The sequence below is a fragment of the Plectrocnemia conspersa genome, unplaced genomic scaffold, assembly GCF_051122295.1.
Source record: "Plectrocnemia conspersa isolate PC_06_02 unplaced genomic scaffold, ASM5112229v1 ptg000005l, whole genome shotgun sequence".
Lineage (NCBI taxonomy): Eukaryota > Metazoa > Arthropoda > Insecta > Trichoptera > Polycentropodidae > Plectrocnemia > Plectrocnemia conspersa.
This window is the reverse complement of record NW_028277169.1, coordinates 8,019,985-8,038,696: the sequence shown is the minus strand read 5'-3', so window position 1 is coordinate 8,038,696 and position 18,712 is coordinate 8,019,985. Positions and strand designations below refer to the sequence as shown.

At 32.9% G+C, this 18,712-nt stretch overlaps 1 protein-coding gene across 50 annotated transcripts in view; it reads left to right on the top strand.

The window, feature by feature from the left end:
- The first annotated feature begins 5,937 nt into the window (after window positions 1-5,937).
- LOC148234762 (uncharacterized) overlaps window positions 5,938-18,712 on the top strand; it is a 564,675-nt gene continuing 551,900 nt past the window's right edge. For 43 of the 50 annotated variants that reach the window (XR_015809778.1, XR_015809773.1, XR_015809774.1 and 40 more), the window contains exons 1-4: window positions 5,938-6,048; window positions 6,490-6,724; window positions 6,800-7,345; window positions 7,425-7,505. Coding sequence is in view for 27 of the 50 variants with exons in the window: in XM_088187144.1 (XP_088043270.1) it covers window positions 6,514-6,724; window positions 6,800-7,345; window positions 7,425-7,505 (838 nt within the window). In the remaining 23 variants the exon portion in view is untranslated. Of the gene's footprint in view, window positions 6,049-6,489; window positions 6,725-6,799; window positions 7,346-7,424; window positions 8,865-8,937; window positions 9,234-12,541; window positions 14,799-15,261; window positions 15,538-15,707; window positions 16,294-17,388; window positions 17,625-17,701; window positions 17,928-18,712 lie in introns of those variants that run through there. The other 7 variants (XM_088187150.1, XR_015809781.1, XM_088187145.1 and 4 more) reach the window with 7 other exon arrangements.

The following is an 18,712-nucleotide window of genomic DNA, read 5'->3' as shown; positions in this document are numbered from 1 at the left end:
AACTAAAATAATTCAAAAATATAATTTATCTGGAAATAATGTATTGACCATTCAAAAGAATCGGTATTCTCAAATGTACGCCTTTTTAAAGTCATCCGTACGGATATCAGTAAAACAATGAACTTGTCAAAGTGTATGGCGTATTTGGTAAAAGTTGACCAATATATGTTTTTGTTAATTGCTGCTTACTGATTATGATTTCTGAACATAGTACAAATACATTTTATTTAAAACAAATAATGAAAAAATATCAAATGAAATTTAACATAAAAGACTTTTTTCAATCACATATCCATAAGTGCAAATATATTTTCACCTTTAGATACATATTTTTATTAGCGAAAATATAATTTAATTGATAAGCACTAGTGAAATTATATACTGCTCTAAAATGTATATGAAACCCATTTTACAGTTGCGAAACCTCTATTTGATGTTCATACCCAAGTGGAAGTTTTAAACTAATTATAGTTTTAAAACTTTCATAAGTTCAAAATACAAACTAAACCAAATCATATCTCAGGGAGAAATAAGCCGAAGAGGAAGTACAGACAGACGTCGCATCTCGCATATTGCTCTATAGTTCGTCTGCACTTGGATACTAAACTATGTTTTAAAAATATCATCTTTACCGATATTACTATGTACTTCTGATATGAGAGTATTTGTCAAAGTGTATTCAAACCGATTTTTTGTCAATAGGAGGACGCAAAAACAATTATCACTTTTCAGAAGGCAAAAATCTACGGCAAAAGCAACAAAATCGTGTCGGCGCAAAATCGTGAATGCTCTATAACAATTAGATTTCGCCCTAAATCATCGAGATTGGATCTGGACGTATACAAGCCAAACACTTCTGTACTGAATTACTTATTTTATATACTTTATATGACAATAAAATATGAATAAACGAGAGCTTAGCTAAACGAAGATGCACCGAATCGCCCGAGACAACCCTTAAAAACCCGAAAAATAGCCGCTTTCTTTCAGCAGTCCCATTACGTTTAGCTAAAACTGTTATTCAAATCTACAATAGTTCAACTCGATCTTTGATACGAATTGGAAAGAACAGACATATAAATGTATTCATTATTGCACGAATTGATCGTTTTCGTACTAGGTATGTGGAAATACCATTTAGTATAAATAAATGCATTTTATAGGAAAACTGTGATTAAATTAAAGTGCAACATTTCCAATGAGTGTATTAAATCAGTATATTCACATGATTTATAAGAGAAACCTTTAACCTTTACCTTCAACTTTTTTATACACTTTTTTATTATTATGGTATTTTCCATTGGTTACAAAAGCAAAAATCAAACGAGCATAACCGATCAACATCTAAGATTGGTTACTTTAAGTATAAGTGAACACTTTTCAATAGAAATGTAATAAATAACTAACTTGAAAATTTTTAATTATATAAAAAATGCAACGCAATAAATTCATAAATCATTACAATTTGTTGCCTAATTGGTCAGTCAATTATGTTTTATGTATTTGGAAAGAAATACTTCCATATGTAAATATTATATTTATGTTTAGAGTAGATCATGATAAGGTTATAGCTAAGGTATGTTGACTAATCGTATTGGATTTATCAACTACTAAGTAAGTATTAGGACTCCAGACTGAAACCAAATTCTATAATATCAGTGCCATATATATAATTAATACGGCCTTCAATTAATATGTGTCATTATATAAGGTGACCAGATGTCCTTTGAGATGGATTTTACTCGTTACGTCCTTCTTTGTTATCCTTGAACATACATTTTTAAAATGACCGTTATTGTGTTTTGGTCTCCCGTAGCAATTTCTCCTCAAAAAATTCTAGAGATGACATTTAAACAAAATTTTTCCTAGAAATGCATTTAAACAAAAATGTAAAATTTCTGAAATGTCATTTTTAGCTCCCACGGCAATCTGCCCTCCTTTATCCTATTCGGCCAAAAAAATTCAAGATGTTTTTTGAACAAAGATTTCCGTGATGACTTTTTTTAAGGTCATATGTCAATTTGTGCTTTTTGTCCTACTCGAACAAAAATTTCTGAGATGGCCTTTTTATTATTAGTGTCCTTTGATATTTTCAAAATCTGGTCACCTTACATTATACACATAACTCTTTCTGTTTTTAAAACAAAGTCTTTATATATGAATGAATTTTTTAGTGATTTTACAGAATTTTAAGACATTTACCAATATATTCTACCGATGACACTTCATATATTCGGATTACGTAAGCCCTGATGTAGACCATCAAAATGGCGGCCATCATGACAGTATGAATATTTCTCAACATATATTTTTTAGCCAATTACCTGTGTCAAGTGATATTTTCTTATCATAATTTATAGTTTTTAAATTCAAACTACAAAGGAGAAATACCTATGGAACTATTTGAAATAAACATGTATTTCTGTTTGAGGCGTGGCACCTTCTTACGTTGCCTTCTCTACTAGACCATTTTTAGCATTTCAACTGCAAACCCGTGTGGGAATCTTTTAGATATTAGTAGCGTACATTTTCAAGGCCATCAAGATTGGATGTCTAAAATAATACTACATAGTGATTTCTAAAAAACAAAGTAGAATATAGTAGAAATACGAAATATGTAGTTCGATATTTGTGCATCCATATGGTAGAGAGCTTTTGACGCTTCTTAATACACGCCATTACGTTAAAACCTTTGTCTAAATAATTCATGTTTGATAAAGATATATTATCAATTGATAAAATTAAGCATTAGGGGTTTGAAATTGATTATCCATTAAATATTATGGTGGATTAATAGATAATGATACGTTCAAGTCAGGATATGATTAAGATTGAACATTGAATCAAGCGTTGAAAATCACATAATCAAAACAAAGAAGATTACTGTAAAAACATAATCGATTCGCAACGCAAATCTTTGTTTTGACAGCAAACGCCGGCGTCTTGTCGTGTTTCGTTGATTTTGATTGTAAATACGATGCTACGACATATGCAGATATTAGATAACTTCATATCTAATCAATATAGGCTATAATTGAAGGCCAAATGCTCCAAATTATTGTAAATGCATAAAAATACGATCGGCGGCCGGCGTTCGTTTCAAACAGAGGAACATAGCTAATAGAAAAAAGCCATTTAGCGACGACGCGTTGTTAAATAATCAAATTTTCTGTAAAAATAATCGATAAAACGATTTTAAAATCGTAAAAGAGTGCATGGTTTTGTCGGCGTCACGCTCGTTGAAAACGGCGGTTAGGAAGGGTACGCCATTTTCAGACGCGGTGGAATTGGTTTGCGTCGACGCCACCGCGAGTCGGTGGCGTCGTCGGCGATGTTACTCCGCCTGCGCGCGCATATCCTAGCCTATTGATTTACAGGTGTGGACTTTTGTTTACCAAAAAATATTTTCAAATTATGACATACGAATAAATATATATATATATATATGTATAAATAACACTTTTAGTTATATAATATATAAAAACATATCATAAAAAAATCAGCCAAATAAGATAAACGAGCGGCATGTGGTTTTCATTGGTTACATATAGTTCAATGGAAACAGATCTAGCACAAAAATTCAAAAACCAAAACATATAGCTAGAGTGTAGCTTTACACGTGCCGGATGGATTCCACCGGCATAGGGCCGGCGCCGTATAGTGGGGATGGTGTTGTATGGGCTAATACTTATCATTTCAGACGTGCCAGACGAATCCATCCGGCGCTGGCCAGACGCTGGTTGCCGGGTTGTCGCCGGCCGCGCTCACTACAACTGTCCGGCGCCGGGTACCGGGTTGAGTGTGGTGTATGTAATTATACTGAAACTCAGCTATACTGTAGTCAGCCGTTGACAGTGATTGTTGTATCTTGTAGTAAAATATTATATATATTCCTCGTGTTTAGGCAATAGCGGAAGAAATAGATTTCAAAATTTTAATTATATTAGTAGAATACCACCCCGTCCTGTGGTTAATTGGTCCTATAGATACATACAAAACTAAAAACCTAACGCTTAATGCGTGGAAGAACTTATGTGAAGCCGTTCATCCTAAATGACTGGCATCAGTTGACGGGGTATGGGCCGGGTTGGAAAGAAACCGGCCAGAGACCGGCCACGTGTGAAGGGTTTGTAAATGGCGCCGGCCCGGTGCCGGGCGAATCCATCCGATTGTGGTTACGTAAAACTACTAGGCGTCTGATGAAAGATTGGATTTTAGCTAATATTTCATCAGCTCAGTCGTCATCCATCCATATTTTGTGCACGAACGACATCTTTCACGGGAAAATACCATTTACTCTTGTAAGAAGCCATATCATATAAGAAGCATCACAAATACAGAGACAATGAAATACGAAAAAACATGCGTATTATAATCGATGTAATACGGATTTATATGTTTTAGTTTGTTTTTGACCATCGTGATGCATTAGTTTAACCTGCCAAATACCGACGTTCTTAATTTTAATAAGCAAATAATAATGTTTGATACATGATCTGAATAGTATTTTTTATATAATTTCTTAAAAGGTATGTGAACGTACGTAATTTTCATCCCAACAAAAGATTTGTTAAGGACTAGAGCAGTTTCAGTACTTATATTTAACTAATACGTTGGACCAACTTTGAGACTTTTTGATCATTCGAAGTACGTTGATATGTGATTTTCAAAGAAGGAATTTAAAACGATTTGTTTGACGAGAATTGAGAAAAAACAAGAAAACACTATAAATTCATTTTAAAATGTGTTTTTATAAATTTCCTTTGGTATACATGGTTGTACATTTTAGTTAGTTTGATTTTTTAGTTTCACGTTTAATCATGTCAAAATTATATTTATTTTTGTTTATGCAACCTTGGGGCAGCAAAAGCTGGTTTAATTTAAATTTAAATTATGAATTAAATATCATTTTCTTTATTAAACTGAATATTTGAGTTTACCTTTTTCATAGTATACATTGAAAAATACTAATGCTTTTGATTTAAAGCAATTTATATTATTTTTTTTAAAATTAGTTTATTACAAATATATTATTTGTCAATATTTTTGGAATACTTTTATAGAGAATTGATTATAACTACGTGTTTGAAAAAACAGTTATATCTTTATAAATACTTTAATACAAATTTAATAGGAAACTATATAAATAAAAATTGATTTTTTATTTCAATTTATTTTATAGCAAGGGTTTTGAAGTTGTTTTAAATTAACTGAACATTTTTGAATAAACGTAGTAAAATAAAAAAAATTAATAAAAAATCAAAATTAGTACGTCTTATATATTTTGCAATGAAGTTTTTCAAAATTTTTGAAACCAATATGATGTTTTTGTTAATAAAAAAACATCATATTGGTTTTAAGAATCTTACTTTTATTATTTATATGCGACGCATTTCAAAAAAATATTTATTAAAGAACATAATGAGTGATGATCGCCGTATGTTGATTCTGTTTTGAAATTGAACATAGTTTATTATTTTCTTAAATGCTTATTAAAAGCTTTGATATTACGATATATAAAGGTATGCAGATAATCACACAAAAATTAATTTACACGTTTGCAGTTCATTTATGTTAAGCTTTAATAAAATAAGCGTTATAGGTATGTTTTGTCGGGTATTTTTCCATTTCGGCTAAACGGGCATGTCGGTCATTTGTTCGAATCCCTTTGGTTTACGGATATTTTTACTTTCATTGCAACGAAAGCTACACCCCTATCTTAGTGAATTCATTCAGGCTAACTTCTCATCAAACTAAAATCTGAAATAAATTATTAATAAATATAAAAAAGATAATTATATATGTAGAAAAAATAAATAACGTATGTCATAAGCTTAATTTTGTGATTAAAAAACGTTTTGTATTTTTAAAAGTGAAACTACTTTAATGGATTCGAGACGCGGTGCCAAGTAGTCGAAAACGCTCTGCGTCGTCTCCATTCGCTCGCCGATCCTTCTCCGGTACGCGCGTGTCGCGCTGCTCTATAATTAGGCCCGCTCAGCCTTTTCAATGTCTGCCGGAGACACGATAAACACTACTCGTTAATAGGTGAGTAATTATAGTGTTTATTTTATAATTCGCCGCTCTGACATATATCGCGATTTTCGTTATTTTCGTTCGGATCTTCGACGGGCTGTCATTTCATAACGTATGTTCCAGATTTTGCGTGGTTTTGGTCGCGGTCTAGTTGTTTTTAGGGTCGTTTATGGTTTATTTTCGCCCGGTGTTGGTCGCGTCCAAGATGGCGGCCATGGCGTCATCCGCCAACATCTTTCATATCTACAATCATCCGCTGTTTTGGATAGCAAGATTTGTGTCAATCGGTTGCTTTCGTTGTTTCGGCGCATTTATTTCACATCGCGGTCTTGGACAGAAATTAAGAGATCAAGATGGCGGACTGACGCCAGCATTCAAGATGGCGGCGCGCGTCGTTTCAAAATGGCTGCTGTTTTTATTCACATATCTAATTTTATTTTTGTTTGTTTTCAGGGAACGTTAGAAAAGTAGTCCGCCATGGCGTCGGACGAGCAATTCTCATTATGTTGGAACAATTTCCATTCGAATATGTCGACGGGTTTCCACGGGCTGTTATCCCGCGGAGACCTTGTTGACGTCACCTTAGCGGCGGAAGGTCGGATGCTGCAGGCGCATAAAATGGTTTTATCCGTCTGCTCTCCCTATTTCCAGGATTTATTTAAAATGAATCCTACGCAGCATCCTATAGGTGAGTTATCTCAAATATGTTTGTTTATCGCTTAGGTATATGCGATACTGATTTTTGTTTTTTTTCAATTTTCAGTATTTTTAAAAGACGTTAGTTATACGACATTAAAAGATATCCTACAGTTTATGTACCAAGGGGAAGTTAACGTTAAGCAAGAAGAATTAGCCTCATTTATTAGTACGGCCGAGCAACTTCAGGTTAAAGGTTTAACCGGAAACCAGAACGACGACTGCCCGCCGACTCCTAAGCCAAAGCCGTCGCCCAGACCCGGACCGCGATCGTCGCAGCAGCGGCAGTCGGTCAAACCTGAGACTGATATAGATTCTAAGCCCATGACCCCGAACCCCGTAGCCATAAAACGACCGAATCGACCCACTGTTACTCCCGGAAACGCATCACAGCCCGCACCCGCTAAGAGAAAATGCGTCGACCCGTTGGAACCTGGACCTTCTGGCAAATCGAACGACGACTTTGTGACAATCGGCGAGGACGATGATAACGCGGCTGTAGCACCTAAAATGGAACCTGAATTTAACGATGCATTATGGGAAGAGGACGATGATGGCGCGAATAACGATGACGGCAACTTCGGCGAAGACGACTCGAACCTAGAAATGTCTGGTTAGTATATATTTGAAGCAACTGTTCTTTATGAATGAGTTATTGATTAGTTTATAATGGTTCATTATGTGATTTTTAGGATTTGGCGACGGATCTGTTACTGGCGATACGACAATTGCAGGAGCGACTGGCGAAGGCGGGGCTGTAGGCGACGCACAAGGTAGGATTTGCATCCGATTCATTTCATTGCCGCGTTCCACGACTGATTCGCCGACGCAAGATTAGATCATGAATTCTTCATCGTCTTAAACGATGACTCGTGGTTGCGATGCTTCGGCGGGTTTGGATTGGGACGGGCATTAAAGACAATGCAGTCGGAGCTGAGGTCATCACGTCTTTGGTTCACAATTTATTCCGGGTTGAATTTTTATGTATATATATATATATATACACAATACGTTATTTAATCTTATTAGCGGGACTCGATTTTTATTCGGTTTTTTTATATCTAGGTATCGATAGTATTTTTTTGAATAGCGGATTGAGAAGGCGCTGTATAAGGTAGGTGAATTTCTTTTAGGTGAACCAAAGATGCGCACACATTGTTTTCAATTTAAAATTATTTAACTTCACCGAACAAAAATGGCTCGTCACCGTTGGCTCCGACGGCAGTCTTCTTGAGTGCACTCGTTCTGTTTTATCTTGAAAGATGTCCGGCAATTGACTTTGCTGGGGGTCGCAATGAAGTATATAAAATCCTGTTCACATATTTTTGTTTTAAGAATATAAATGTGATAGTGTGACGCAGTGCCGTGAGTGAAGTGAGTGGTTCTCTGGTAATTGCTGTAATACAGTAAGAGTGATTAACGGTAAAGTTTTGTGAGGGAAGGCTGGTACGGTTAACTGTTTTCGTGTTATTAATGTTTTATTTTATTTCTCAGGTTCTACAGTGCAATTAGAGAGTTGGTACAAGTCGTCTTATCCAGTTGTATGAGGGTGGGTGGTTGGACAACTGGGTAGACGCGGTTGATTTCAGTGGTGTTTTATTTTTCAGATGTTTTGTGAGTGGAAATGTTCGTCGTTAAAGTCGCCTATCCAGTTGAATGAGGGTGGGTGGTTGGTCAACTGGGTAGTGCGCGGTAAACGTATGTGATGGTATTGTACAAGTCGCAAATCCAGTTGTAAAAGGCAGGCGGTTGGACGACTGGATTGATGCGCGGTGGTAGTGGTAATCAAGTCGCCTACCCGGTTATATGGTTGGTGGTTGGATAACTGGGTAGGACGCGGTATTCGGTATTTGGTTTATTCTGAAGAGCTACTGTACTAGTGCGGTATAATTTGATTTGTAATGTAATAAAATATTTTCCCAATAAAAGATCCTCCAGTGAAATAAATATTCAATTTCAGTTATGTTGTGTGTAGGTTAAATTAAAACCAGTCGATGCAAACGTTGATGCTTACATTTTCAGGATCCTTGTTAGTGTGAATAGGTTAAGTGTTGGTGAGTGTAGTTATAAAGGGGTTTAGGTATAGTGAACGGTAGTAATTATTAGCCTGGGGGGTTGCCGTTCAGTTAGAGGTAATTTTCGCGTTTACTTAAATGGGTGTTCGTTGCTGTCGCATTCGTATGTTAAAATTGGGTTAATTTTTAGATAGGACATTTCACAAACGACCAGAGAAGTCTGAAGCTTGGAAGCATTTCACTAAAGATAATAAACGGGACGAGTGTGCCATTTGCAATTATTGCACGAGTAGGCTGTCGATAAAAGGGTCGTCTACCACTGGACTTCTGCGCCATTTAGCTACCAAGCATAGTTTAACTTTGAAAAGGATGTGACGTTTCTCAAAGTGTGGATAGTTATCTTTTATATTGATTAATTGTAATCGTTGCGGGGTCGCGTGCTGTGGAATATAAAGTTGCCAAAATAAATAGTTTTAATGATTAAAACTTTAGTTTTTATTTCGGGATTTGCCTTGATAGTAACATCTGATTAGGTTTTCTCATTTCACTGGGCTTTCTAATGCAAATATGTCTGGGATAGTCGTATTCATTTAGGCTTGTTTTTGAGCTCGTATAGATGTTCTTATTTTGAAAGGGTCGAGCGTTGCTTTTGATGTAGACTTTAGGGCAGGGGTTGCCAACCCTAGTCTTGCGGGATGCAAAGTTGTATCCATATTGGATTTATAAATACGTTACATTTTTTTGGAGTGAAGAAATTGTGTTGCTATTATTCGTACATAAAATACTTGAAATTAAATTTGAAGTGATGAATTTCCCGTGCCGCGATTTGGCCCCCCTGCTTTAGAGGAATACTTATACAATCATTTCTTGTTCTTCAATCTTAGTTTTGCCAATTTAATATCTAGTATCCAGTTGCATGCGGGATCTAAATAAGTTTTGATAATAGCAAATAGTCTTACAAACGTTATTTATTATGATTCATGCGAAATACAGATACTAATTTGGACGTACGAGTTTAGTTAAGAAGTTGCATTTATACGTAAACTATTTAGTTGATGCGGTGTTTCTCAAAGTACTCATTTTCATCGGTTTGTTTTACTTCAAAGTATAATTAAGTATATATATTTAAATGCTGCCTTTGCTGCACAAAGTTACCAATTTCTTTTAACTTATTGTCGCTAGCATTTTGATTTTTTTAATAAAAAAATCAAGTAAATGTAGGATTTTAATACTAAACTCGCATATTTGCAAATCAATTAACCCTTCTTCAAATCAAATCAAACTTTCCTAACGAAATATCGTAATTCACTGTAATGATATTAAAATCTGTAGTTATTGCTCTGAACTTTATTTACTGCATTTATGTAATGGACTTGAAATAGTCATTGACACCACAGAACTTTTATGTACATACATACAACATACGTATGTATAAGACGAGTATCATACATTCAACTATAATCTAAAAATTAAATACTCAATTTCAAATAAACTACGATTTAAAATTCTTCATTGAATCTTGGGTTGATAGTATTGATGCTGTTGATGGTTGATGATTTTTTCTGGATAGCGCTGTATTGCAGTTTTTCCATCGAATTTGTATGATGAACCACTCACCCCAGACTATTTGAAACATACAAAACAGGATATAATATGAATGAGTCGTAGTGCTAAATTCCGATTTATACACATCTCAGAAAATGAGTAAAACATTAAGAGAAAATGTTACTTCTAATAAAACATTTAAAATTAAGTGAAGAGAAGATTTATTATATTAAAAATATATAACTTATCATTAGTGTAAATTAAAACGCGGCATAATCCTTGTAAGTGGATATTCGTATGCAGGTATTAAAATTCACATTTTTTTGGTTAAACACAAAAACTAACCATTTTTGATTGAATTTGTGTTAATTTTCTCACAACTCTTAATCGAATCGAGTTTTTTGATGTACAAAAGTTTTGCTAGTAAATACATTTTCGTTACATTGAACTTTGATAAACTAATTGTTTTTGTTGTTCTCTTATATAATACCTCTTTTTTTGTAGGGGTATGTCTGATGAGTGCTAATATAATATTTATTAATTCATACGTGTAAACTGAAAGTTCTCTTGAAATAAGTTTTTTTATACATATTTTTTATTTATTTAACTACAAAATGCAACTGTTAAATCTGACGCATTGTACTCGGATTATCAGAAAGAATCTAAACTATTTTCTTGAATATGTGTCTTATCAAATAAAAACAGTTACATTTCACGAAATAGTCTCTGATCAATGAAAATGTGTTAGAATGAAATAATTTTTGCATTAGATTATAAAATCAAAACTATTGAAAGCGTATTGCATTTTTTTATTTTATGGTACTCTCAACATTTATTAATATGACTTGATTCATTTTAGATTAAAACATTCAATGTTCTGTAAAATTTGAATAATGTGAAACCCAAGGTTAGTCGTTTATTTTCCGTTCCGTTTACTAGATGGCACCACTGTTGTGTTTTGCGAATAAGAAAGGACGCGGGCTAATTCAGATACGGCCGGTTATTACTTGCTTGTCGCGGTACATTTACGTGCGGTAAAAGCACAGATTCTGTTACCATTTCAATGAAATAATGCAGTTGATCCATACAGATTAAAACTATGTAATAATTAGTATGTAATGCTGGATATGTTTTTATTAATTTAAAAATAATTCGTCACGTGTAATTTTAGTAACGGCTATATACCGTTAGATGGCGCCACTACCGCCTCTTACGAATAAGCGCGGACGCGGATTAATTCAGATACGTTGGTTAGTTGCTTTTGTACGAAGGATCGAAGTCTCCGTTTCATATAGATTGAATAACAATAATGATCGATAATTGAATATGCAACGCGAATGACGTAATTCTTAAATACGTAAATAGTCAACTTTACAGGAAGTGAAAAATTAATTTACATACTTTGATTTTTGGATTTTTATAATATATATCACAATTTATTCATCAGAAAGTTTTTTCAAACTTAACTAGTATCTATATAACACGATTTTGGATTTTGTCAAGAATGAACATTTTCAATTGTGGAATAACGTAAGTTATGATGTAAAGTTAAACGATTATGAATAATTTATAACGTTTGTCGAAAACTTACCTACTAATACATAGTTTTAAAATTAAATATAATAGTGGTCTTTTAAAAAGATTTAATAAAAAAATTGACAAAAAATATTTAAAAACGATTTTTTTTATAAAACAACGAATTAGAAATTCAGAACGTTACATTTATTTTATAATAAACAATTTTTTATTTGCCGGTTGATATTTTGCCAACTCTAGTTTTTTTTTTATATTATGAAGAAGTTGGTTGAAATCGCAGAATCACTCATATAACGTTATTCAATCAAAATCTCAATTCAGACTTACGTTATTCGCGTTGCGCCTCCAACGACAGATGCGAAGAGACGTTCTGGAACTCCCGAACAGCTACAAAAACGGTTGAGGATCGTCCACGGACATCATCCATGCGCCAGCTTCACCACCACTTGGCGAAAACGTCTCGCCATTAATCGTCCATCGCACATATGTAAATATTGTAATAAAAAACTTACTAGATTCCACATTGAGTCTCATTGGCCATGAGGTCAATCACCCCACTGGGCTTCCAAACCCTAAATAACGCTATTGCATATATGCTGAAGATAAATTTTCAAAACTGTATGTCATGCAAATGTTATTTCTTGAAGTGTGATGTGATTTATATGTTTATTTAATTGTTACTGTTGATATAAACGTTTTTATTTAAATTTCAGAATCATTTGTCATCATGTATAGATCGAAGAAGAGGCAAAGCACTACTGCTTTGTGGCGAAAGTTCACTATTATCGAGGAGCCAGACAAAGCAACGAAGAAAGGCAAGATCATGTGCAACATCTGTGGCACTAAACTCGTCATAAATCAGGGCAGCACGACCGGCATGAGAGCTCACCTAAAGAGGAAGCACGTTGCTGCACACGCCGAGGTCATTCGAGCCGATACGGCAGCTAAGAGGCAGCTGGATCAGGATGCTAGAGAGCTGGAAGTTGCTCTTGCTGCAGACGACGAGTATGAGGCCGAAAAGGATACAGAATTAAATATCGTCACTGTGTCACAAGACTTTCAGTTCCTCCACCCAAGAAGCGTCGATTATAGCTGATCAGACTTGGTTCAAGCATAGTTATGACAAAATGGAAACTCACTGATTTTTTTGTTCTCTACAATATTCCGTTCCAAACTGCTGATCGGCCTGCTTGTAAGAAATCTATTGAAAGGTACATCTTGCAAGCAACTGTTAAGACATCACGTATCCTCAGTCAAAAGAAGTTGCAGTTACTTCACTCAACTGCTTAGGATGAAATCAATCAGGTGATTGATTTTAAAATGTCTTTTTCGACAGATGGATGGACTAGCCGGAACAAGCTCTCACGATTCACTACGTAGTATAGAATTTGTTCTACGTCGATTCCTTATTATGTGTCAATTTTTGATGTGTAGTCACACAGCTGAAGTACTTGCAGGTTTTGTGGACAAAAATATTTCTAGTATTGATGGATTGTCTAATCTGTCATACCTCACATGTGTGACTGATGCTGGAGCTAATGTCAAGTCAGCTATGGTGAGGTCAAAGTTAATAACATAAGGATTTTTGTGTGTGTCATGATCAAATACAGCCTTCAACACGACTTTGGAGAAACTTTCCGGAATTGAGAGATGTCAAGTCCTTCACGCAGCTGTGCCACCAGAGTTCTCTTTCGAACAAAATAATTGCAGAGGAATCTGCTACTTTGCCTGGTGGATGGTCACAAGAGGATGGCTACAGGTTTCGTAATTTTTTTGTGATTTTTTGGCTATAAAAACTGAAATGATATTTTCATTATGTTCTGGTTATCTTATTTTATAACTGGTTATTTCAGATTTAAAGTATTGTAGTAAAAATCTAGGATAATTTTGTAATAATAATTATTAAATAAAATTTTTGTAAACAAAATTGATTTTTTTTTATTACATATGAAAATTACGAAATTTATCGTTAATTTTCGAGGTTGTAAAATATTAAAAAATAAGTAACGATAACAAATATCATTCAGTATCGATCGCACAAACGGTAATAATTTTTTTTATCGATTTGAACATTTCGCTCCTTATTTTGTACCCAATAATAGCGCGGGGCATTTTATATTTTGCTATCATTTCTGGGACAAATAAAATGTTCTTGTTACCACCTCATTTTTTAAATAATAAAAAAATGTTTATGATTTTATATTTCATTTAACAACTAAAAGTTGCAGTGCAAATATCTGTGAGTTTGAAACTAATATTTAAGATATTTTATACCAATGTATATTTTTGTTATAATTTATTATTCATATATATACTAATATATTTTTTTACTTCCAATCCTCAGTAAACATGGGTACGAAAAAATCTAACGTTTGGAATTTTTTTGTAAAAGACGTCGCCTCGGAAACAGCTAAATGTTATAAGTGTTCTACAATTATAAAATGTAAAGGAGGTTCGACATCGTCGCTTGGCAAACATTTAAAATTCAAACATAAAATCAATTTAAAGAAGAATGAAGATCAGATGACTAAATTTAGACAAAGAGGTGACATGTTTAAATTAGTTCATATTAAAAAGGAACCCAGAACTGTTAGCTAAATGTGTTGGATGTGACGGTTTCTCATATTCGAGCAATATCTCAATTATCTGCGAGTAAATAATTTATGTTTGAAATGCCCAAAAACCAATCAACAATTAAATGCATGATCATGGAATTTAGTAATATTAAAACTTAAAGAGACTTGAAATTAAATTTTCTATAACTGTAAATGATGGTCAAATTTTAAACAACGTTTCATGATTAAAAATTGCACACGAATGGTTCTTATTGATTAGGTCGCGATTATAATTTTATTTTTTTGATAATTGAAAATTGAATTACAGTATTTGAATAAATTTGACTTTGGAATTTAAAAAAATGTAGTCTTATGTATGTAAAACACTCGTTTGTAATAAAATATAAATGCACAATGTTCTTGTTTTTTTTTATATCTATCATTATACATATTAATATTTTGATTAAATAAAATATTAACAATTATCTGTTTTTATTTTCTATAATTAAATACTATTTGAACAAAATAGTTTATAATATATGTGGCTCCGCACAAATGAGCGCTGCGTCATAGGAGCGCTTAGCAAAATAGCGTACGTCAAATGCGCGGACAGTCATATGAATATGTCATAAGAGTACAAAAATATATTATGTGCCAAAGCGCAATGACGATTAAAATGATTAGTCAATGAAAATATTATTGTTTATTAATTATTACGTACATACAATAGTATAGCACCTTCATACGTACGATATACATATATTTTGCACTAAAATGAAACGCTGATTTTGAATTTATCAATAGATTTGCTCTGTAATGTTTCATTAAATTGACAAATAATTATCGACTCGATTTATTTTATTTTCCATTTATTTTAGACTACACTTTATCGCGAATGGCGACTGAGTACAAATATTATATAATACAGCGTAGAGATTGAAACTTTGTTATAAGAATACTACGTTATAGGGGACTAGGAATCCATACAAAATTTGAGTTATGTTCTGTGAATTTAACGAAATCAGCAAATCAAGCTTTTTTTCTCATTTTTATGTATTAAATGATCTTGTATTTAGTTTTTTAAGTCATTTTTTTTAAATGTGTAAGCCTACAATGTATAAATAATAAAAAGTAAATATAAATTATGAACCTTTCTGCAGTATGTTTTATTTTAGAATATTAATAAAACCTATTAATTATATTGAAAACAAAAAATAAAAATAGAAATGAACAAGATTCAACATACGCTATAAGAGACTGCCGCATACGCTATAGGAGGGAACGCTTTACTGTATTATATTATAAATATTAATATTTTTTTTAGTCATGGAACGAATTTTATCTCAGAAGAAAAAGGAACACATTATTTATGATGGATACAGGCTACGCAGAGACAAGGTCTTGGCTAATGGATCTTCAACATGGAGATGTATACAGAAAACTTGTACTGGGCGTCTGAAAGTAACTAAACATGACGTTGTCACTGTTGTCTATGAACATAATCATGCACCAGATCCTGAACGGATTTCAGCATTAAAGATCGTAGCAGATATTCGTCAAAGAGCTATTGCTACCGTTGAGAATCCTCGCCAGATTATCCAGCAAGCTTCAGCTGGAGTTTCTTTGGATATAACGAGCGATTATCCTGAATATTCGGCTGCTCGACGGATGATTCAACGGGAACGAAAGCGAAACGCTTTCGCTCCCGTTTCTTATGATTCGGTAAATTCCCTTAGACAAACAACAGGAAACAACAAGGAATTCCCTCAGACAAGCAAGAAGTCTAAATCGACGACTTCAAACCTTGGTACCAACATATGAGGGAATCTCTACACTAGATTATTTACGAAGCATAGCATATAATATTACCATATGAACTAAAGTTACACTTTAAATTATTTTTGAGTGCTTTTACATTTCATTTCTCACTACTGACTTAATTTAAGGAATCTCATTAGCTAATTTATTTATTGTGTAAATTTGTTATCATACGTTTTATAGATTTTTTAAAATGTAATTTTATTTTTAATAACTGTTGTATAATGAAATTTAAATATAAACAATTTTTATAATTTTTTCTACTTATTGTATATTTTTTAATTGTATATATTTAAATTATAATTTTTATTTTATAATGTCTGTCTTAATGTAATTTAATTATCAAATAAATTTTATCAATTTATCTGGATGTTGTATATTTTATTATGTAACAGGACTTAACCCCCCTCTCAAAAACCTCCCTAAAATATCTGAATAAATTATTTAAGATAAATTTGATATAATAAAAATTAATATCGATATCTAATATGCACATTTTAGAGATAGAAATAGAAAGTAATTTCTTTTAAGATATTGAAATCTTTTTCAGAAATTGATTTTATATATAATTACTAGAGACCTGAATTTTTAGTTGCTATTTTTTATAAATCAAATTAATTAATTTTGTGGAAGTTAATACTAGATAGATATATTCAGAATAATTATTACAAAAGGTCATTTAAGTAAACTGCGCTTAGATTTTATATTCGTGGCCATCATAGCCATCGTAGTTAATTTTTTGTTCTTCTGTCTGTTAGTACAGTGTTGTATCAAGATAAAAATCTTTCGGAATCAACATTAACACAAGCGCAAGTGGTGCCCTTGTTCTAGAATAGGTCATGATATGATATTGTTTTGATGCTAAATGGTTATCTATTAGTTGAAAACCACACACATCAAATTTAAGTTTTATACTATTCTCAATGGAATCTTTTTTAAGGAATACTTTATAGAATTTTATTATTAACATCATCAATGAACAGAAGAAACAGCAATGGGTCGAAATTAGAATCTTCAGGGACTCTTGATGTGTCAATATATGCAGGCGAGTTGTGTAGCACATATTCAATGATTTAGAAAAAATATATTTAAAAACACAAACCTATCCTTTCTTTATAATTAACATATTTATTTACTAATGATTAAATTGGGTTATTATTATTAAAACTTAACAATTTTTTTTTCAGATTGTAAAATTAAATATTCAACCACCGAGAGAGGCAACCGAGTTTTGATTTACTTGGGTTTTGAATACGTCCACTTTCGAACTTTTAATGAAACGATGACTTGGAGATGCAGGAAAAATCGCGCTTGCAAGTGTCATTCATTTATAAAGACAAAGGGTAATGACATAGTACAACAACCAAATGTGCATTGTCACGAAAAACCTCAACCAAAACATTGCAAATATCCGAAAAAAAAGGTGAGCATTGAGGCGTTAGTTTATATGCCGAAAAAGTCAAGGAATCCTCTCAATTTTAAATATCTTCCTAATTTTAGCCAAAACACTGCAATACTACCTGAAGAAGAGGTATGATGACTTGCTTCTTTTTCACATATGTAGAAATCAATGATTTCCAATACCAACAGTGCTATGATGCACAAACTTGTTGACGAAGGATCACGTATGGGAGAACTGCCAAAAAAATAAATTATCTATCGTATTATGTTACAAATAAAGATAATATATAATAAAGCATTTAATTTGGCGCGTGCACTGATTTAACAATTGTTTTAATATTTGGTTCGATTTTTGTTAATAGCCAAGTGTAAAACTGACCTTAAAGCGCTTCCTATTTTTGGATTTGTTAATATTCACGTCTGAGAGGTTTGTTTATAAATATTTATTTATATCTTAATATTCTCCCGCTGCAACACGATAGGCGTTAGTTCAGTGCGTTACAACTGGGTCAACACAATCAACAACCACGAAGTAAGTAGTGAGACACCATACAAAAATCAATGTTAGTGACTTATTAACGACTTACAATCAATAAATGTCACTCGTTATCTTTGACATTACTATTGTATCACGCTAAGGAGATGAACGGCCTCAGCATTGACGCGATTATGTATAACAACTCTCGAAAATAAATATCAACTGCATGACAAACTTATTGGATATAGGCGGACCAATGAAATGATTTTGTAATATAAACACGTTCATATATGTATGTATAATTTATTTTCATTTATTCAATAATCAATGTAATAAAATATGTTTACAAAGGTTTGAGTCGCGTTTTTTCATTAATTATGATTCATACATATCTGTATTAAGTAATATAAAACGGTTTCTCTAAATCTTAAAAGTAGTTAAAAGTTCAATTGATAAAATATTTTTTGGGCACCGTATCGATAGCGCGCAAGACAAAACCGTTTCGACAAAAGCGCGCAATCAAAATCGCATATCGACATAAGCGCGCATGACAAAAATATGTTTTTATTCAAGTCTATTCATAATAAAATTTCCATAAATAATCTAAAAGGCCTTCTTCTTGTCCATCTTAC